Source organism: Orbicella faveolata, unplaced genomic scaffold (genome assembly GCF_042242905.1).
Source record: "Orbicella faveolata isolate gen_17 unplaced genomic scaffold, um_ofav_v1 contig_1, whole genome shotgun sequence".
NCBI lineage: Eukaryota > Metazoa > Cnidaria > Anthozoa > Scleractinia > Merulinidae > Orbicella > Orbicella faveolata.
This window is the reverse complement of record NW_028301536.1, coordinates 36,602,153-36,625,080: the sequence shown is the minus strand read 5'-3', so window position 1 is coordinate 36,625,080 and position 22,928 is coordinate 36,602,153. Positions and strand designations below refer to the sequence as shown.

The window sequence follows — 22,928 nt, the reverse complement described above, 5'->3', positions numbered from 1 at the left end:
ATTAAGCAGTGATATTTCTAATCTTCCTCGACACATAGGAGAAACGAGAAAACGCTACCATAACCACTAAACACTAATATAATTAACAATTAGATTATGAGCTCGAGATTTCTATGGTGATAGTTGACGATAATTTAATTGCTTTAGTAGAATTCTAACTGAAATAAACGCAAAAAACGGTTTCCAATGATTTCTTTGCGTATCATTAAACTTCACCAGAAGCATCACCATGATGAGCTCCTGACTTCCCGCTTTTACAAAATTGCACGGACTGAATTTTGTCACTGGAAATTTGTAGTTGTTTACGCGCGCGCACCCATGTTTTCAATAATTTCAAGTTTTTAAAGTCAAGAAACCGTTTATGTCTTTCCTTTAGTCTTCTCAGGAATTTCGTTATACATTTGCGTCTAAATCAAACATTCCTCCAAAACCTTGCGAAAATGTAAAAACATCGCGATTTCGTTGACGACTGATAGTCACTGCATTCTAATGGCTGAGAGTATGCGAGGAGCTCACCCAATTATGGCTGGTTTGGAGTGTCACGCCATCAGAAATAAAAACCATGACCATTCAATGAATTAAGTCAAGAAGCTGGGATATGAAAGATGATTGATGTATAAACAACCTCGCCAAGATTTAGGTATGTGCGGTTTTTCATTCTCCTGTTATTCGGAGAAGTGTTTTACTCAAATTCATAGAGCTTTGTATGGAGTCGCCATGTTTGTGCCCCTCGGAGGGACACAAACATGGCGGCCGTAAAGTAACAGAAACATCTGTCACCGCGTTTTGCCATTGAAACGAAATGTTATTACTCTAGAGCTCCGAAACATTGAAATAAACACTTTTTATAGAGCAACAACTGTTTAGTTAGCAAAAACTTGAGCAATAACTCATCTTTTGACCTTCTTGAGAGCCTTATCGGGCCGCCATTTTAATGTCACACAACGCATAAACTTGGAAATTCAGACATGCTCAGTTACATAATGAACAACCCTGTCGAGCTTAAACGTTGCAAAACATCAAGTTATTAAAGGGTCTTACATATGATGAAACTAAAACTTCAGGATTGGTTATTTCTTATTTTGGAAAATGATGACGTCACATGAAAAGCGGCAATACTGTAGCATTTGCATTCATGGTATACAGTAGTAGAATACCGTAATCCGGAACCCAGATCTCCCACGGCCAGGTGGAAGGGAGATCTCACTTTTCAGCGTCAAACAGAGTGAGATCTGGGTACGAGATTACTAGTAGAATTATACTATTGGCTGATAGTGCAGAGTAGCTCAGCCGATCAGATTGTAGCATTTGCATTAGTACACGAACAGAATTCTATTACTCTCCTATTAGGGCTGCAAAAAAAACAAACAAAACAAAAGCAACAACAACAACAAAAAAACAAAGTTACTAACAAAAATAAACAAGCAAACAGACAAACCAAACAAAACGAAAATGTTGCTAAATATGGAGAAGCTTCAGCAATGCCCTACACTAGACCCCACTTGTTTCCGGGGAGTTAGAGATTTTCTAATTCCTTTACAGTTTCAGGTAGTTCCAGCGCGAAGATTGAGCTTGCTTGCACTCTTCGCACTCGCGTGTTAGCCACCGTGTGACACTTTCTCACACTGCTCCCAGCTGAATTTCGTAACCCGACTTGTGGGTAGGTCCACCAGAAAATTACCACTCTCTGCTCCGGCTCAGAAGCTCTCTAATTCTACGAGGGAATGGGACATTTCACTGCTCTATGTTGTGATAAGAACCTTCTGATCAAAATACAGGTTCTAAGGGGAGCTATTGCCCTGGATTAAACTTGGTCTCTCATTCCAATCCAGTTTCTAATATGTTCTCTCATAGAACTGTTACAATACGAGGGCCAATAACAAAAATCAGCTAATTTCAAGCTTTGACAATTGCCGGTCCGATCTTTTCTACGTGTTGCCATAACAGATTCAACAGTTTCAGTTAACGAAAAGCTTTCTCAGGACCTCAAAAAGGACCATTTTTGACTTTCAGTCTTTTCTCTTCCTCATTCACTGGCTTTCCCTGAGCGGGGAGCGCTATCGACGATAAAAGCGAGTGGAGCGCTGGAAACGAACTTCGAGCGTGATAGGAAGGACAAAAGTGAAGAATGATCATCGCAGTATATTTTCCAATTTAAGCAATTGGAAAGAAGAAGCCTGAAAAAAATCAGGGCTTCAACGGGATTCGAACCCGTGACCTCCGCGATACCGGTGCGATGCTCTACCAACTGAGCTATGAAGCCACACATTGGGAGCGAGGCCACTTAATTGAGTTCATATCTTCCCGTGAGGAGTGAAATGATGTGAAGTTTATATGAAATAATTCATATATGAACTGCGGTTGTAGATGAAAGTGAAGAATGATCATCGCAGTATATTTTCCAATTTAAGCAATTGGAATATGAAATATACTGCGAAAATATACTACTCAAAATATACTGCGATGATCATTCTTCACTTTCATCTACAACCGCAGTTCATATATGAATTATTTCATATAAACTTCACATCAGGAAGGACAAAGTTGCCATCTTTCTCTGCGTCCCCACTTTGTGCAGGTTCAACCATTATTCGTTTTCTTTGGCGAGGACGACTGGGAAAAAAGCAGGTCTTTTCTTACAGACCTGGCTTGGTTATCAAATGATATGCTCAACGTGAAAGAAGGAAGAGTTTTTACTACAATAGAATGCGAGTACGAGAATAGGAGTCTTAGAAACGTTTACTTTGTTTCATAACATCAACAACAGTCTTCGATGTTTTCCTTTTTAACAATAGAGTTATCTAAATACAAACTATGCTTTGCATTGCTTTTCTAACTTCCATCGAACGCTATATATTTCACCCTTACCTTACTAGTGAAAAGTACTATATTTACATATTATTCTTGTACGCAGATACGTTTCCAAACCCTAGTGTTCTATAGCCATTTCACTCTTGATATAGAAAAGATACTCCACCGAAAAAAATAGCTTCCAGCTAGAAATTTTCCAGCGACAAATTCAAGCGGACTTGAATCCAATTGTAATCAATGATAAAAAACATTTTTTATGTTAAAATTGAAAACCCATCTTCTTAAACGAGCTTATAATTTGAAATTTCTTATTATAAGTTTTACTCTATGTATATATTAAATTTATTCACCTTTATAATTAGTACTTCAGTGTTTATTTCAATTAGCTTCATTCTCTTTTATAAAAAGTATTGAATGTTCTAGGATTTTCTCACTGTAAAGCGATCAGGACAGAAATGTTTAAGCGCTATACAAGAGCTTATTTATTAACTTTATTACTATTTGCTATTATTATTATTATTATTATTATTATTACTATTACATTCACTATATAACGAACTCACATAACGTATCTTATTTAAATTTGAGGATGATGGCATGGAGCCGTCGAAACGTCATTCTTTAATATCGCTGCTTTTTATTCTTATTCTTCTTATTATTATTTTTATTAATATTTAATTATTTGTAATTCGTTTGTAAGTTAGTATTTCCCTGACATATATATTGTCCTAAGAATTTTTACAGTTGTAATTTTTTATAAGCCACTAATAAACATTATTATTATTATTATTAATTATTATTATTATTATTATTATAGGATTCTGTATAAAAAAATCGAATCGTAGAACCTTTCGCAATGCATTATTTTATTATTGTTATTATTATTATTATTATTATTATTAATATTAATATTTTATTTCTTTAAAAAAAATATCAGCTCATTCACCCTTTAACATGCCTTAATAAGTTTCTCCTCCTCGGCATCAACGCACTGTTAAAATTATTTTGATTTTGCTGGCTTATTGCCAGTCACGCCACTTCGATTCAGTATTTTAGTTTCCGCCTAAATTAGAAACTGACTTTTACTGTAAAAAATTCCTATAAAAGATCTATGTACATAAAAATGCCGTAGTTGCAGTAAAGCATGATAACAGTAAGAATTAAAAATTGTTGACACTGACTAACAACGTTTTTGTGCGAACGTTTCCGTTAAAAAATACTATAACCTTCTTCAGCATAAATGGCGTAGGAATGTAAATGAGTACTTTATAAAGCACTCATTTACGTTCGTACGCCATTTACATTCGTACGCATTTATGCTGAAGAAGGTTATAGTATTTTTCGTCTATGTACTTGTATATTGAAAAATACTGCTCCTGATTGCAAGGAGAAGTCTGAAACATTTAGCATATCAGTTTGCTTTGCCTCATACTAGCAAAATTCGCGCATAAATTACAATCTAAAATTGGGCAATGCACTGCATACTCCGCCATTAGGTAATCCCTCTCTAACCGTAAAAAACAAAACAAAACAAAAAAATGTCGCGTTTCTATGTACAACACATTCAAAGCTACATCGTTTGTAAGCGACTATAGAAACCTTCACTTGACCACAAGGAACATAAAATAATCTATTAGCAAATTACAAATACTTCAGTTCATCTAAATCTCTGTGACAGGTAGTTTTGCTACAGCACCCTCCACGTTGGCCAGTAAAGGACGAAGGATTATGGCGTCTATACTGTCGTAGTATTGATCATCCTCACAGAAGCTTGGACCCTCATCGATGGGATTGTCGTAAGGATGGACACTCTTCTGAAGACAGGAAATAATACTACAGTTAGAAAGCTATTCGTGACAAGATGGCGGGGAATGCAGCCGCGCAAGCGCCTCTGGGATATCTTTGAGTGGAACGGGGAGAACTCGGAATAGCAGAAACATAGAATGAATGTTGCATTACAAATCAAAGAGTTTATATCGAGTTTTGAAGTTACCATACTTTGAAATACGATAACGAACCCAACATTTTCTCTTTTGTTTCCGGTATTTTGTTTCTGTGAATACTGAAGAGTACACCATTTTGATCACCCTAGCGAAACTTTCCCAGATACATGTATCCTACACGGTCCTCAGAGTATACAGAAATTGAGGAGCGAATCAATAGGCTGTTGCCACCTTGCGGCTTCCTGTTTTAGGACAATAAGTTACGAGACAAATGTGTAAACTGCTAGTTAATAACAGACTCAAGTGTCCTCACTTTCCCGCCGATGCAGTACAGGATGATTTTTTAAAGGACCTCAGTCACGGTATTTTGAGTTATTTTGGCCCCGTACAAAGATGGTTAAAGATGGAGAAGATTAACACGGATGACAAACGACAAACTAGACTAAAATAATTTTAGTCTAGTTAATTATTAACTTACCAAAGAGTTTAGAACGCTGATCAGTGAAGGCCGCTCCTTCTGTTGAGACCTGAGAGGAAGGGAAGAAACATTTCATATGGTCAGTGATAGCTACTTTTCTTGATCTGTCAACCGCGACGAGAAGTTTTAGAATGATTGTCGTGAGCCTTAAACCAAGGAAAAAACCAAGATCAGAAGAAACTTACAGCAAACTTTTACAAGAACATAGAGCCGAATGAAACAGAGCTTGAAGCTCTTGCTAAAAATTTTCTTTCTCATGTAACTTGTACAATAAACATAGAGTTGCGGTGAGTAAGGTTTACCTGCACACCTTTCGACCGAATCTCTAGTTGCCCTAATCCGTAAGGACACTTTGCAGTCACAATAATTCAATTTACCTGTTCTAACTGCTCTTCATAGCCTGACTTTCTTCCTATAGCTGTCCTGTGCTGCCTTCTGGAGCCTAAAGTGGTGCGTTGTTTCTTGAAATATTTAGTTTGCAATCAACAACAAACAAGAGAACCTTAAGCCTCAAACCCAAGCAGTAAGGTCGTGAAATAACTGAAGGAAGGAAATCTACAAATCCGCTAATAAGAAAATGATTCTGGTGGCAGGTTTTAATGTTTCCTCTATTTGCCTGAAAGGTACGTAGTGAGTAGTGAGAGCTCCCAATTAAATCCTTTGCAATACAAATCTGCGAACAACTGAGTTAAAACTAGGGCTAAACAAAGAGTAACAAACGAACGACCAACCGACCTTATATAAATGACCAAAAAATTATTTAATACTTTTGGGTAGGGCGATCACAAGTAACAACAAACCATGTCCCTAACACCGACAGACGGACAGTGCAGACAGACTGCCTGACCGACTGACTGTCTGATGGATGGACGGACGGACTGACCGACTTTCGACAAAGTAACTGAGGCCCCTAAGGCCCAGTTCAGACGTGCTTCAGCCGTGCCGAACTAAAGTCAGGAATATATTCAACAAAAGCACGGCAGAAGTACGGCGTCTGAATCAAACTTTTGACTTAAGTTAGGCAAAGCTCTGCCATACTACACAACTCTGGCACAGCAGCGATTCAAACGTCGTTCATCTGCCGCGCCAGACAAAATTCATAAATTTTATTCCACGTATTCTAGTGGGATTGCGTACCTGTGGGGAGTAATACGAGATCAATAGAAATCTTTAGATCCACGTTTACCGCAAACTTCTAACTGCAGTTTGAGGTTAGACGTTTGCAAAAGAGTAGGTTCTCTAGCATGTGTAGCTTTCTATGGAAATAAAGTATCGACCATAAAACACACATTCAACTTAAGCCGCCGCGATATTGGATTTCCACTCCGGATCAGTTCCTCTCTACAAACAGCAACAAAAGTCTAGGTAATTGCTTATTTGGCTTTGCCTAAAAAGTATAACCAATCTGTAGAAAAAGGGTTACTTTATTACATTTCAGCATTTGTACGTGGCACTGATAAAATAAAATTCAAGGCAATAAAGTGTGAGGCAAATGACTTATGTGAAAACCTACCTCTTGACGGCGTTCAAAACGCGAGTCTAAAACCTCATACTAAGGTGACGTCTCTCCCCCGAATTAGATTGCCACCTTGTGGTGGTGGTGGTTGGGTGGGGGGGGGGGGGGGGGGAGGGGGGCTTGCGTGCTCCAGTGAGCCTGAGAGCTATGCTGGCTGGACCTCTCGAGGTCCTGGTAGGGCCACCCATGCCAGACAGGTCGAAGGTTAAGGGCCAGACAAAGAGCAATCTACTGGTCCTCCAGGATTGGGGGTTTGCACAGGGCTAACAACCCTGTCATGTAAAAAGCTTTTGTTACGGAAACAGCAACGTGTAACTTACATGAATCATCTGTGCAGCACGAGCCTCCGGAATCCATGCCATGGGCAGCAGCGAATGCCGAGAGTGAAAACACCAGAAACTCTGCAGGTAATAGGATTCGAATGACTGACACTGGCCAAAGCCGAAAGGAAGCCACTGTCATGACAACGGGAGCCGTCAGCGCTAAAACAACAACACTGATTGGCTTTTGGAATGTGCAAACAATGTATGAGCTAGGTAGGATGGCGCAGGTCATTGCTGAAATGAAGCGTTACAAACTTGATATCTTAGGCATAAGTGAGAGTAGATGGACAAAATCTGGGAGAATGAAGACAACAACAGGGGAGACAGTTCCCTCCTCTGGGAGAGAAGATGATCTACATCACGAGGGAGTTGCAATCATCATGAAGAAAGGAATGGAAAAGTATTTAATGGAGTGGAAGCCAGTTAACAGCAGGATTATTCAAGCACGATTAAAGGGCAGGCAGACTAACTTGTCCATCATACAATGCTATGCACCTACTAATGACAGCAACGACAGAGATAAAGAAGCCTTCTATGAGCAGCTGCAAGCGACACTTGAGAACGTCCATCGTAGGGACCTCCTGCTGGTGATGGGTGACCTTAATGCTAAGGTCGGTTCAGACAACATGAATTTTGAAAGGGTAATGGGAAGAGAAGGATGTGGACTGCAGAATAACAATGAAGAGAGGCTGGTAGAATGGTGTGCATTCAATAACATGATCATTGGTGGAACTTTATTCCCGAATCGCAACATTCAGAAACTCACCTGGACATCCCCAAATGGGAGGGATCAAAATCAAATAGACCATCTCATGGTTAACAGCATGTGGCGCCGCTCCCTGCTTGACGTAAGAGTAAAAAGAGGGGCTGATGCAAGCAGCGATCACCATCTTGTGACTGCAAAGGTGAGACTGAAACTCAGAGCAGCTGGACCAAACAAATACACCACCCCTATATATGACATCAGCAGACTACAAGACCCTAGGACTAAGAAAGCCTTTGTCCTACAGCTGAGGAACAGGTTCCAAGCCCTGAGTAACATAGACGAGCAAGACAATGAAGAAGACGCTGTAAATCAACAGTGGAAGCAAGTGAGGAACATCTTTGATGAAGCAAGTAAAACCTGTCTGGGGATGCAGAAGACCAAAAAGAAAGAAAGAATGGATTACACCAGACACGTGGCAGGTTATTGAGGAAAGACGCCAGCTGAAGAAGAAAATAAATGACAGGAGATCAGCCAGACTCCGAGAGAGGTTTATAGCGGCGTACACAGAAACCAACAGGCATGTCAAGAGGAAGATCCGAACCGACAAAAGGGCATATATGGAAGAGCTGGCAAAGGAAGCAGAGGAAGCGGCAAAAAAGGGAGAGCAGAGGAACGTCTATAAAGTCACTAAATTGATCTGTGTAAAATATAATGGCAGCAGAAATGCCCCCATACGAGATAAACAAGGACAGCTCCTCACCACTGAGAAAGACCAAGAAACACGTTGGGTAGAACATTTCAAGGACGTCCTCAACAGACCAGCACCAGAAGAGGAGCCTGATATCCCAGAAGCTGAGGAGGACCTAAGTGTTGACATCGGACCACCAAAGAAAGAAGAGATCATTGCAGCCATTAATTCTCTAAAAAAACCACAAGGCACCTGGCAAAGACCGCCTCAATGCTGAGCTGTTCAAGGCAGACGCTGTGACCACCGCAAACATCTTGCAGCCACTTTTCAACACCATATGGGACAGAAGGAAAATCCCTGATGACTGGAATGAGGGTATCATCATCAAGATACCAAAGAAAGGAGCTCTCTCTGAATGCAGCAACTGGCGTGGCATTACACTATTATCCACTCCTAGTAAGATCCTAGCGAACGTCATCATGAAGCGCCTATCACTGGCTGTGGACCTTAAACTCCGCGAGGAACAGGCAGGTTTCAGGAGAGGAAGGGGATGTATCGATCATATTTTCACGCTGAGAAATATTATTGAACAGAGTAGCGAATGGCAGCGAACTCTCCATGTGAACTTTGCAGATTTTGCCAAAGCCTTCGATAGTGTGCATCGACACAGCCTCTGGAAGATATTACGAGCGTATGGAATCCCCTCCCACCTTGTTGAGATCATCAAAAGTTTCTATGACAACTTTACCTGCTGTGTTGGCGATGGTGACATCTTATTTGAAGTCCACACTGGTGTCAGGCAGGGGTGTGTCATGTCCACATTACTTTTCAACCTTGTTGTGGACTGGATCATGTGGCGTACCACTGAGGATCAGATCAAGGGCATTAGATGGACACCTTTTCCCTACTTTTTTCCTACTTGGAAGACCTGGATTATGCTGATGATCTTGCCTTACTATCACACACCCACAAGCACATTCAAGAGAAGACGCAACGCCTTAACACCTTTGCAAAGCAAGTTGGCCTTTACATCAGCAGCAAAAAGACCGAAATTATGGCACTGAATACTACCAACACACGACCAGTCCAGATTGATAATGAAGAACTTCCTTACACAGACAGATTTGCCTATCTCGGCAGCATCATCAGTAGAGATGGAGGAACTGACCTGGACATTCAGAGCCGTCTCAACAAGGCCAGAAACTCGCTCAACATGATGAATAAGGTATGGCGCTCCTCCACTTACAGTATTCGTACCAAGCTGAATCTCTATCACAGCTGCGTCCTCACAACTCTCCTGCACGGTTCAGAATGTTGGCGCTTAACGGAGAAGGATTTATCAAAACTCTCTACATTTCACACCAAGAGCCTTCGGCGTATCCTACGCATCTTTTGGCCTAATGTCATCTCAAATAATGATCTCTTTGAACGGTGTGGAACTGAACCAATGGCTACCATCCTGATGAGGAGACGTTGGAGGTGGATTGGCCACGTCGCTCGCCAAGAAGCCTCAATTACGAAAACTGCTTCGCATTGGACGCCAGAAGGAAAACGCAAAGAGGGGCCGCCCTAAGATCACATGGCGGCGGACGGTGGAGAAGGAAATCAAGGAGATGAGGAAGACCTGGGAAGGCATCAAGTTTATGGCAAGGGACCGACAGATGTGGAGGGAACATATTGCTGCCCTACATGCCACTTAGGCGTAAAGGGCATGAGTGAGTGAGTGAAGGTGACGTCTAGCTCTGGTAACGTGAGCCCTAGCCGTTCGCCGTTTGCGGTAAACCGGCATCTAAAAGCCTCTCCTATCGTAAACTTCCAAAAGTACCGAGTCCTTGGAAGGCGGTTCGGCGAAGACATGCAAACGAAATTTCCTCCGCCGAAGAGTAGGGCGGCGAGGTATCATCGAACGAAGAACCCTTTGATGAAAACTATTCGCCAGCTGGCTATGGAAATCACAAGTAGCGAGGCGAAGAACAGCTAGCGACGCTGAATCCGAAATAACGAAGAAAAGCGTTGGAAGGAAATCGTTTGCAACAGTGATTATTACAAAAAAATAAATAAATAAATAAAGATTCCTACGCGAATTCTAAACATTTCTAAACAAAACAACGACGTCTACAGCAAGGTGCTAAAAGATGCGCAGAAACGGTTCGAAGCACGTGGTCATGAGGTTCTGTTCACTGTGGAGCAAGTGAGCTGGCTAATTGTTACGAGGCTTCAGCAAATCCTCAATTTGGTTCGACTCTGGCGCGACCTATAAATCAGAGTCGTGTTTGTGCCTTGCTTCAGTCCAACCTGATTGCAACTAAGTTCGGCACAGAAAAAGCGCGACGTCTCAACTGGGCCTAACTGACTGCCTGACTGACTGTCTGACTGACTGTCTGCCTGTCTGCCTGTCTGCCTGTCTGCCTGTCTGACTGACTGACTGTTGACTGACTGACTGACTGACTGACTGATTGACTGACTGACTGACGGACGGACGGACTGTCTGTCTATCTGTCTGTCTGTGTCTGACTGACTGACTGACTAAGGACTGACTGACTGACTGACTGACTGACTGACTGAGAGAACATACATTACCTTTTTCGCCATATTAAAACCCCAAGAAGGAGTCCCGCTACTGCTCCAATAGCGATGACTAGCCCAGTTATCATACCTGTACGGTCAGGACTGGCAACACTGGCAACTGCAAGTGTAAGGAAATTAATAAACAAACCGTTTTTCGCGGGGGGGGGGGGGGGGGTGGTGGCGTGCAGCTGCTGGGCAAAATAATATAGCATAACTTTAGTCTTAGTCTCAAAACTTCCAGTAATTTCAAAAGAAATCCGAGACTTGCATTTTTGTGGCCAAAGAGGAGGTTTGGACTCTGACTAACTAATAAATGTATTTCTTAGACTCATTTATAATTCACTCAAGTTAAAACAAAGAAAATCACAACCACGAAGGAGGTTTGGATACCCAGTCTTAATTAGCATACATTTTGACGATTTTACTTCTCCGTTTACTCCTAAGTTTTTGTTTCGATTGAGAAGATATATCAAACACTCGAGACAGTGTTTCATAGGCTATACAAACACCTCGAATTTCGTCAAAAATACTCCGCTGCGCGTCGTATAATGATTGTATCATATTTCTCCACACATTTTCTTAGAAAAATGAAAAAAAAAAAAAAAAAAAGAGTGACCCAGACAAGTGACATAAGAAAGTTTTAGATCCGAGTCAAACGATGAAAACCATCGTGATCAAACACACCTTGATGACTACAGTACTTTATGCAAATGAAAACAAAGGCAAATACGTGATCCAGTTCTCGGCATAATTGAATTATTAAAACACTGCTTGTTCAAAGGCAACATTTCATTTTCAACTTTCTCCTTTCTTTTACACATTCACAGTCTAGTTATTAACTTCCCTCGTCCATGACGCGAAATACTCAAGAGCTAACCTATTGTATCAGAGTCGTCTTCATTGTTCTCGAGAATGAAGCATGGCTCGCTCATGTTTCCACAACCGCCTGCAGTGCACATGGCCACGCTTACGGTGTAATTTTTGCCTGGATCAAGATTTTTTAACTTGACTGGAGCCGGCGATCTGTCAGGAAGTGTTAGTAATTCAGCCAGGGATGTGTTGACAGCTACCCTTTGATCACCATAGTAAACCAAGAACTTGTTGGGTTTGCCATTCCAAGTACTAATTGGTGGCAACTGTGTAAAAAGGAAAATTATTGTTACAAAAAGGCCAAAAACTAGACTATTTATAACTGTATCAGAGATAGGAGGTGGACGTTTGACTTTCAGGACTGTGAAAGTCGTCCCCAATGTACCAAAGGGACCTATGATGAGTCTTTTGGCCTTGATGCACTAGTTCTGTGAGTCACTGCGAGTCAGTTGTAAGAAGAGGTGCAAAGCTGTTTTTTCTAATGACGATTTTTAACGATTGCACATGTGCTGCAGTTTCTCCAAAATTATGCAGTCGTTGTTAATTACCGTTTTTAATAACTAAGAAGCTACATGCTTCACTCATCTAACAATTAAGAATTTTCTAATGATAAATCTCCTAATACCCGTGCAATAACATGCAGCACACCATACATGCAGCAGAATATAAAGCATGTGTCGTTTTCCCACCAACTGAAAACGTTAGAGTCATCACCTTCCAGTATACAGAAGCTTTATGTCTTGACCTGTTCTTCACTTCACATGAAGGGGGAGCTTCACTGGGTGCTGGAAACAGACAGGAAAAGAAATGTAGTATATGACAGCGCTCAATTTCGGCGTTACCCATTGAGCACCCCTATTCCAATACGTGCCCCTACAGCGATAATAACAGTGAAGACACTGACATTGAATAGGCTAATTAGAACAATGAGTTACGAAGTCCGCCTTCTTATCGGAACGTAATATTGAACATTATGACTATCAGAGCTGCTATTGTCACAGTTCTTGAGTTAAAGTTTATGACATTTTTCATTTAATTATATCACATTCACAAAGAAATAAGCGTGTTCTTATTAACACTACTTTGCCATGTGGTATTGCTGTGATGCAAAAACCATATTTTAACATTTTTTTTTTTTTTTTTTTTTTGGGGGGGGGGGGGGTTTAGACGCATATAGCTACATGTACATGTAAATAGGCCAATTTATACGTCTAATGTATTAAAATTCTAACTTGGCTATGAAGTTCAGGGGAATATTATACATAATTATGGAATTATTTATTCATCCTACCACCTCGATGTGATTTGTTTGTTTTTTCCCCTATGCCTCAAAGCTGAACTAGAATTATTAATATATCGAAATCCACCCATATAGTACGTGCAGTATTATATGCACCAAACAATAATACAGCTAGTGCATTACAACAGCTTTATATCCATAATCTTACCAGCTTCTTTGCTTTTTACTTCAGTATGAACAGCAGGGCCCTTTTGAAATCGCATGCTACAAGTTGCTGTAAAATTATACCATGCAAATGGTATAATTGCATGTGTGCTCCGAAAAACATATTCAGTACAGTTCTTAGCACGGGCCTTAAACGTTTGGAGAGGTGATGTCTATTGAAAAGTACAAAGTAAAATTTCAGGTACAGGTAATAATTATAAGCTGTTTGCTGTTCATTACAAAAAATAATTCCATGTCTATAATAGCTTCAAATCTGAACTGAATTTTAAAAAGTAACTACCGGTTGCCAGACTTTCAAAGTTCTTCTTTCAATCTTTTCAGTGGTCATGGGCTCTCAGACAATAGCGCCTGCTAGTGGTTCATGAAACATGACTTTCTGATTCAGATTTTAAGGTGACAAAACGTAGTACTACTAGTAAGTCTGAAAACTGCAGTAACCCACAGGATTGGAAAAAGGCAAATGAACACAGAGGTTTCAAGATTGTGGAAAATAGCAAGGTTTTAATTTCGCTTTCTAATATTTTTGCCAGTCAATTACTGACATGGAAAATTGTTTGAACAAGTACAAATTTAATTATGGAAGCAAAATGCCCCATGCAGAGTGGTTTGACATTTCAATAAATAGATTCATGCCCTTCTCAGTTTTTTTTTCACACTGCTACAGGACAATCTAGTGGTGAATGCCAAGGGCCTATATGGGATGATAGGTGTCCTTGGAACTTTTATCTTATAAGACACTTCATGTAAGCCCTCAAACTTTGTTCTTATGCTAGCATTTTGTATTTTAGAACATGCATGTAAAATTTCCCAGATAACTATCACTATGAACTGAAAACATGTGAAAATCCAGTGAATTTATTCATGGTAAATTAACAGCAATTTGAAAGGATTTTAATGGCGTTTTCATGCAAAACCTTAGAGCCCTGCCAAATGGACTTGCAAGTAGTTGCAAGTTGAACTTGTGTAGAGACTTGCGTTGGGGGACCAAACAGACACACAAGTTACCTCTCAAGTATACGCAGATCGCTTAAAAAAGATTTCAAGGCAACGGGCTCAGTCCCGCATGGCCAAAATGCGACCATCACACAAACATATCCTGTATTTCATTGGCTAATAGGTTACTATAACAATGAATACACGTCAATCAACTTGAATTGACTTGGGTTGGATAAACAAACGGTGAAAATCTGTGTCGACTTCCGTGCACAGCATTGCAAGGCAACGCAAGTGCATGCAAGGCCTGGCCAAACGGAATCGCAAGTACACCCAAGTTTTCAACTTGCATCTACTTGCAAGTCTGTTTGGCTTGAAGGCTTAGGGAATTTTTCATGTAACCAAGAAAAAAGCACGAAAAAACTCATTAAGTTAATTGGTAACTACCTCTCCTGTCAGCACTGGTGTTATGACATATGTAACATCATAATCCACACGCATTTCTACTTGTTGACACTGCCAACTGGCGGTAAAATGATGTTCACCAAATGACACAGTCAGATTGCGAAGAGGGGGACAAAGTGCTACAATATGAAAGAAACGTATATTCAGAATATTTAACAATTATTGACAGAAGTGGAGTTGAATTTAGTGGTGGAAATTCACCTCACTGCTATGCGACCCAGTAAATACTATTAATAGCAATGTTGGTACGTATGTGGCGTGGCCGTAGACTGGATACCACAAATTATCTAATAGGAAAAACGCACATGCGCGTGGCTTTAGAGTCATGGAGAGTGAGGCTGTTTAAATTGGCAGCAAAAGAAAGGATGTCCATCATGCCTCAGGGTCATGGAGAGTCAGGCCATTTAGACTGATAGTAAAAGGGTGGGGAGGAAAAGATAATATCTCCAATGGACTGGGGACCAGTTAGTGTTGCCAATATCAGTTAGTGAAGGGTTCAGAGAACCACATCTCCCCATCCGGTTAAAGTTACTTGTTTTCTCCCTCATCCCTCTCAGCTGACTGGCAGTCACAACACTTGTGCAGACTTTCAAACCAATACTGCCAAGCGAATAGGATACAGCAAAATAATAGCACCATAATCATTTAATAATAACAACAACAACAACAACAACAACAATAATAGTAATAATGACAATAACAGTAACAGTAACAGTACTAGTACTACTACTACTACTACTGCTGCTGCTGCTACTGCTACTGCTACTGCTACTGCTACTGCTACTGCTACTGCTACTGCTACTGCTACTGCTACTGCTACTGCTACTGCTACTGCTACTGCTACTGCTACTGCTACTGCTACTGCTACTGCTACTGCTACTGCTACTGTTACTGCTACTGCTACTGCTACTGCTACTACTATCACTTCTACAACAACAAATACATCACTCAAATGAGGCTAGATAAATGTATATGGGTTGTTGACCTAGCGTGAGATCAAAATGGCTGGATAATGGCCAAGTTTTTGGGGGTTTATGGACTGAGTCGAGTCGTCAGTGTAACCCAGTTCACTTCCAGTCATACACAGGGCTCCTGTCAGCCACCGAGAGAGCGATCACTGGCTTGAAATTGCCTTGCAAGGAGATACATGTCAGTATAGGCCACTAATACAAAATAGGTGAGTGGATTTCCATAATCCTCTTGTCCTTTCCACCTTAGTAGTATTTAGATTACAAAAATACTGCAATTCTTAGCATTCCCAGATTTTTCAAGTTCTCCCAAACTTGAAAGAGTGTTAGAGCTATACAACATAACTCACTAGAAGCACGGAGAACATGTAGCTTGTTTTAGAAAATACTGCAATGGAAAAAGGAAACAACATAATTCTCTTTATTTGCTGATGCCATCATTACATGATTGTATGTCAACAGCTTGTGCTAGGTCTGTGTTTCCATCAAGTCTTAGAATAAATCGACTAGCGTTCTATCACGAATGTTGTTCTCTGATTGACTACGCCACAATGTGCGCTTGTTAACAAAATGATGGCCACTTCTTGGCATTTAATTTCAAGGTGTCTGTGAAGAGTATTTAGATAAAGTTTTGAACGACTAGTAGAACTATACTAAAACAATTAGATTATTCACTCTCGATTTCTATGCGTGATAGTTGAGGAGGGCTGTGCCCTCCTCAACTATCACGCACAATTTATCACGCACAATTTTTAACAAATCAGCATGCATAATTTCCTTGGACTATTCTCTAAATACATGATTGAACAATTTTGATTGAATACATTGTCCCTACATTATGTAAAAAATAATAAATATTAAAAACTCACTCTCGTGTACCAAATTCCAACGTGCTGGGTCACTCTCACTTACACCAAATGAATTCTTAACTACCACCTTGACACATAGTACGGAACACGTATAAAAAGGGTTACTGCAATGATCCCACAGCTCATCCCCTTGAAACAACTTTCCAAGGACATCTGTTCCAATATGGCATGACAGCATTTCATTCTGAAACTCTGGGGTTCTTCTGTATTGTGCAGTACTATTGAATACACAATCAAAAGGATCGTCAGCAGGAACTCGACCAACAAAGAGTTCATTTGTCACATTTGCTTGCAGTGTTGGCCATTTAACAATTACTTCCTGCACTGGAAATCCATAGACTGCTACATTAAATTGCTGTCTACTAATACTTTGGGGCTTTTCTGCAAGATATAATTATAAAACCACACATAAAAAGTCTGACATGCAGTGGTTCTTATACTAAATCTACTGACATGTAGATGCACTACAGTGCAACTTAGTCAAACATACATTTTAATCTGCTACAACTGCAGAAAGGTCAGGGCTATAAACACTATTCTTAACAACATTTTTAGTCATTTCAATTTTATCAAACACAAACTTTACTCAAATTTTTGCATGTGGCCTTTCATTTTGTCAAAAGACATTGCTCAGAGTTTTTTCACTGTTTTGGGCCTCATTTCCCAGATTGGAAGGCCAAAAATATCAAGTTGGCATCTTTAGTCAGCAGGAACACTATTTTTGATATTAAAGTTTCATACAAGTGACATTGAAAGGTCATATATTTGAACTGCGGAGAAAGGTATGAAGACATGATTGATCATTGCAGTTGTACTCACACAACTGTAGTGAACCGCAAAAGTAAGCCAAAAAAGTCAGCCACGTAGCTGAAAGACAACAGTACACGTTTCAACACACTCAATCTTCCTGTGCTAGTCCTATATATCTGGGATGCATACTTTTACATGACTTTACAACCACTGTCCTATCCTAATGTACTACAGCTGTGTATCCACCCTCTTTCTTCACTTAGATAGTTAATCTCGAAAGACAGAAATATTACAAACTTCTCATTTCTTTAATCACCGTCAAAGTTCAGTTCAAATCCAAATGTTCAAAACAGAAGTCACACTAGGCATAAACATACATGTAGCCTTTGCAGTTCAGTTCATAAAACAACGTTCCAACGTCACTCATGCAATAACAACAAATAGTCATATGACAATGCAAATGTCACTAGTTTTAGTACACAACATAATCATTCAGAGCCTTTTTGGATGGCTCGTAATTCTGCTAGATCTCCTCAAAGGCTGCTCAGCTGTAGGTATAGCAGAAGGTACAACTTCTGCTGGTGATTCAGCCATTGGTACTGGATCCTCTGCCATAGGTGGTGCCTCAATTGGCTTAGGTTCAGTGAGTGGTTCAGTATCCTGTAGCGGCGTTTCTTGTTCTTTCAGATCTGGCATATTGAAGGGCTTAACATGCTGAAGATTGCGCTTGTCCTGAACACCTTGCGGTGATCATGACCAGATATCGCCTGATATGGTTCCTTCTCATAGCAAAGTGAAAGCTTACTTTTCTTTCTCAGGTTTCTCTCATAATTCAGTCTCTGGCATGAAACCTCTTGTCAACATAGTCCATGTTGGACTGCTTTCCCTAGGTGTCCCGATCACGGAAGACTTGGTCACTTACAGTACTTCTACTTCCTCCTTGTCAACATTGACTAGCTCAGGCATTTTAGTTTTAGTCTTTCTTCTAAACAGTACCTTGGCAGGACTCTTTCCTGTAGCTAACTGTGGCATGGACCTATACGCCTGAAAGAACCTGCTTAACTCCTCTCTCCAATTCTTTCCTTCTGTATGGGCTGCTCTCATGGACTTCAGATTTGAGCCATTGTCGGTATGCAGACCTTTAGGTAATCCATGTCTCGCAAATTGGGCATCCAAGCAATGAATGATAGTTTTACTGGAGGTTGCTTGGATAACATCAACTTCCACCCAACGACTGTAGTAATCAACAAGAACTAACCAAATGTTCTCCAGAAGGTAACGGACCTATTAGATACACAGCTACTTCTTCCAATGGTTGGTTGGGAAATGATTTCAATGGTGGGGGTGGAACGTTCTTGGTAACCACCTGACACCCGTAACACACTACACATCTTCTCTCAGCACCACAATTCATAGCAGCCCACCAGACCTTTGTTCTTAAAGTCTCTCCTTCGTCTTTACAACTCCCTGGTGCCCTTCTTGTGCCAATTCAAACTGACAATTACTCTCTTGCGAAGTGCTTGGGGTATATATCCCCGTAAATCACATGACTGGCAAAAGTCGACTCATTGTGCACTGGCAAATACTGCTTAGGAGAAATGTTCCATTTTCCTTTGATCAAGCAATTCCTGACTGCTTGCAACTCCGAGTCTTGTGCTGAGACCCATTCAATCTCTTTGATTGTCATGCAAACGTATCCCTCATTTTCCATGGACTGATCTGAAGCAGTTTTCTTGGTCCATCGGGAAAGGGCATCTGCGATGTTTTTTCTAGAAGCCACATAGCAAACTTGATAGTTTTACAGTCGTAAGCACAGAACCCAGCGCTCTATTCTGACTAAAAGATTTAGACTTCTTGAGTAGATGACTTTACAATGTAAGAGTTTGTGCTTCATGGTCTGTCACCAGATCAAACAGTGGGAGCCTGTACAAGTAGACGTAGAAGAGTTAACACGCCCAGACTAAGGCTGGTGCTTCCTTCCTTGTCTGACTATAACAGCACTCCACTTGACTCAAACTACAACTGGCATAACAGATAGCACCGCTTTACCCATTCTTTTCTCATACCAGCACAGCACCAAGCCCAACTGGACTTGTGTCAGCAATAACACAGGTAGGCGTGTCCTTATCGAAGTACATATACAATGTAAGCTAGGACTGGTGCACTTGCAACTTGACTCTTCAATCTCAGAAATGACTGCTCCTGCTCCTTGCCCCACACGAACGATTCTCCTTTTCTTACAAGTTTTCTGAGGGGATCAGCAGTGGTAGCAAAATCAGGTATAAACCCTGGTGGCACTAAATCAAACGAGACTTGAGAAGCTACGAACCTCTGAATGTGTCTGAGGCTGACTCGCTTCTACAGCAGCTCTGACTTTTTCCTCAGTAGGGCCGACTCCATGCTTGCTAAGCAAAAGACCCATGAATACCACTTTAGTCATTCGCAAGATGCACTTCTCAGCATTCAAAGTCAGCTGCTTCTCACTAAGACATTGCAACACACTGTGTACAGTCTTATCATGTTCCTCAGTGTCTCGACCATGAACAATAAGATCATCTGCCATGTTTGCCACTCCTTGTAGACTTGCCATTGACTGGATGATGGTAAGCTGGTACTTCTCTGGTGCGGCATTAACACCAAAACTCAAATGCTTGCAGCGGAATATACCATCACAGGTGGCAAAAGCAGTGACATCCCTTCACTCAGGATACAACTCAATTTGGTGAAAACCTCACCTTAAATATAACTTCAAGAAAACACCACTCCCATTAAGGCTTTCAAGGACTTCATCTATGGTTCGTATAGGCAATCTTTCCTGAATAATGTCCTCATTTCATGTAGCTCTTTGCATATCAACACATAACCTTATGTCCCCCAATGGTTTTGGAGCAACAACAACTGGGCTTACCCACACTATAGGTCCCTCAACTTTCTCAATTATGTCCTTTTCAAGGAGTTCATCAACCTTGGCAGTTACTTTGTCCTTTAGAGAAAAAGGTACTCAACGCATATTTTGAATGACTGGAGTTACACTAGGATCAATGTGTAGCTTGAAGTTTCCAGTTCCCTGGAACACACTGGGGTATTTTGAGTTCTCTCACAAAGGTATCATCAACAGTGTTACAGTCAGCTGTCCCGAGAGTTCCCATGGGATCCAAACGAAGGATTCCATGATCTGTGGCAGTCAAATATCCCAGCAAACAGCAACCGGACAACAACAGTGAAATTTGCCACAACTTTTGTTTTTGATATGGAACCTTGTGACTGAAACTGTCCTTCAGCTCCAAGCTCTTGACCCCCCTAAGCATAGAATCTCTTGGTGCAAGGTTTGAATTCAATCTTTAGCCCCTGATACTTCAGTTGCTGCAGTGTATCTTTACTAATAAGGTTACTTGCAGAACCTGAATCAATTAACACATCTCTGCAGAATCCACCAATGTTCACCAAGATCACTGGCTCTGCGGAATTTGACAGAGCACAAGTCTGTTCCTCCATTAATAGTAAAAGCAAAGAATGTTACAATGATCCTCAACTTGATTGGCCTGTCTCCCATTACCACAACGCTGCTGTCTGCCTCCCCATTGTTGGGTGGTGCCTTGTTTTCTAGACTTTGGGTTCCTTCACCCTTTGCAACAGCTAGCATAATGGTCATATTTACCACACTTGCTGCACTTTTGACCTCAGGCTGGACAACTTTTACTTTGAGCAAAGTGACCTTCTTTACCACAGTTGAAACAAACAATTTTTCCTTTGATTCCACATCCAGGACTCTCTTCAACTGTATTTAGTGCCTACTCCAGGTTCTTGGCTTGGCCTGACCATTTGACTTGCCTGCTCACGCAAGGCTTCCCACTTTTGAACTTTATCCATTGCACCTTCCAGAGTAATATTATAGCTTCTTCTTTAGCTCAACAATAGGCAACTTTTCAATCAATTGGTCAGCAAATTTTCCTCCAAAGTTGCACCAAAATTACAATGACGAGCTTGTTTCTGTAAACGAACCATGAACTTGTCAAAGGTCTCCTCATGTTGGTGCAAGTCGACAAAAGACATACCACTCGTACAGTACATTTTCCTCGCCTCAAAAATGAGCATCTAGCTTTTGAAGACACACCACATACTCATTATCCTCGTCAGCATTCAGTTGGTCCAGTAACTGGAAGATCTTCGTAAATATCTTCCATGCCCTCTAAATGAAGTAACTGAGCCTTTTTCTGAGAAGGATTTGTGATTCCCTTTCCATCGATGTAATACTGATATGATTGTTTCCACAAAAGGCAGCCACGAAGGCGAAAGACAACAGTACACACCACAGGCTGCCCAAACTCGCAATGCAAGGAGTTATCTTTATATTTAATTTTATGTGACATATACCGCTTATACTATTACAAAACAACCAAATTTGACTACGCAAAAACGTGGCTCTCACCTTGCAGCATATGGAGGTGTTGTGTTACAACAATTTGAATTTATAATTAGGTTTGTATCACAGGGAATGCAATGGTGTAAGAATAAATAAAACAAGCTACAAAGTAATTACGACCGATGTAAGCTTAGGCCCAGCTAACGTTTCATTTCACATGGAGATAAGTGTCAGCTTTGGGGATAAATTTTCACATTAAGCATTGAGTATACTTTAAAACCTACCATGTCCACGATGAAGTCATTGCTCTGGCATAGATCACTTTTTGGTATAGAAACTAACTACATTTCCTCAGCTGTTTTTTTAAAATTTTGTAAACACGGCTCGACTTAATTTGATAGGTCGATGGAAACAAAAACGTGCCTCTTGGTGGGTTTGACAAATAAAGTACGAGGGGACTTGGGGAGCATTTTGGTAAAGCTGTTGACAAATCATTGCTGACCACCCCCGTTGAGCTAATTATTTGTTACTCATTTTTGACAAGGTTAAATGTATTTTTGAATTTGCGAGTGGAGCAGTCTCGAAATACATGGAAATGTGTTGTCATTAGCAAAGCCCTTGTGGACGGAATTGGATAGCAAGTGAACTGATGTGGAACTTCAACATCTTGTCTTTGATCCAAATTCAGTTGTTATGTAATAGTATATGCCATATATGTCACGAATCGCTGAACGTTTGCATATTTAAAAGTAAAAAAAAAAAGATGTTGTGATCTTGGGCAGCCTTTGTACATACAGTAATTGTACACATTACAACACTGACTCTTCCAGCCCTAGTACTATATTCTCAGATGTGTACTTTTACATGTACAACTGCTGTTCTTACATACCACTGACAACAACTTAAGCAGTAAGGTGTGAAATTTAAGCCTGAAATTTTTTCAGGCTGAAATATTTCACAGCTGCTTAAGACAGTGCCATAAATGTGATGATCAATCATGTCTTCTTGATAAGTTTCATGTTACACTTTAACTGACATGTTATTATTGATGTTGATCGAGCAACAAAAGTCTGACCCAAATTTCTTTTTCTGCAACAAGGAAGCAAATTACTGTAGAATTCAAAAGTAACACACCCCCCCCCCCCCACCCAAAAAAAAAATGATAGCACCTGAAAATAACATTAATTTTTCACCTTCCTATTGAAGTCCGAA

At 40.5% G+C, this 22,928-nt stretch overlaps 1 protein-coding gene and 1 pseudogene across 5 annotated transcripts in view; both read right to left on the bottom strand.

The window, feature by feature from the left end:
• Positions 1–2,721: 2,721 nt before the first annotated feature.
• LOC110045060 (uncharacterized) overlaps positions 2,722–22,928 on the bottom strand; it is a 23,167-nt gene continuing 2,960 nt past the window's right edge. For 3 of the 5 annotated variants that reach the window (XM_089274576.1, XM_089274583.1, XM_089274588.1), the window contains exons 3-10: positions 16,604–16,984; positions 14,749–14,885; positions 13,352–13,520; positions 12,618–12,688; positions 11,911–12,169; positions 11,046–11,151; positions 5,233–5,281; positions 2,722–4,625 (exon numbers count right to left, since the gene is read on the bottom strand). In XM_089274576.1, coding sequence (XP_089130702.1) covers positions 4,473–4,625; positions 5,233–5,281; positions 11,046–11,151; positions 11,911–12,169; positions 12,618–12,688; positions 13,352–13,520; positions 14,749–14,885; positions 16,604–16,984 — 1,325 coding nt within the window. In that variant the 3' untranslated portion in view covers positions 2,722–4,472. Of the gene's footprint in view, positions 4,626–5,232; positions 5,282–5,609; positions 5,675–11,045; positions 11,152–11,910; positions 12,170–12,617; positions 12,689–13,351; positions 13,521–14,748; positions 14,886–16,603; positions 16,985–22,928 lie in introns of all 5 variants that reach the window. The other 2 variants (XR_016202305.1, XM_089274580.1) reach the window with 2 other exon arrangements.
• Positions 17,168–22,845, bottom strand: LOC149118939 (uncharacterized; annotated as a pseudogene).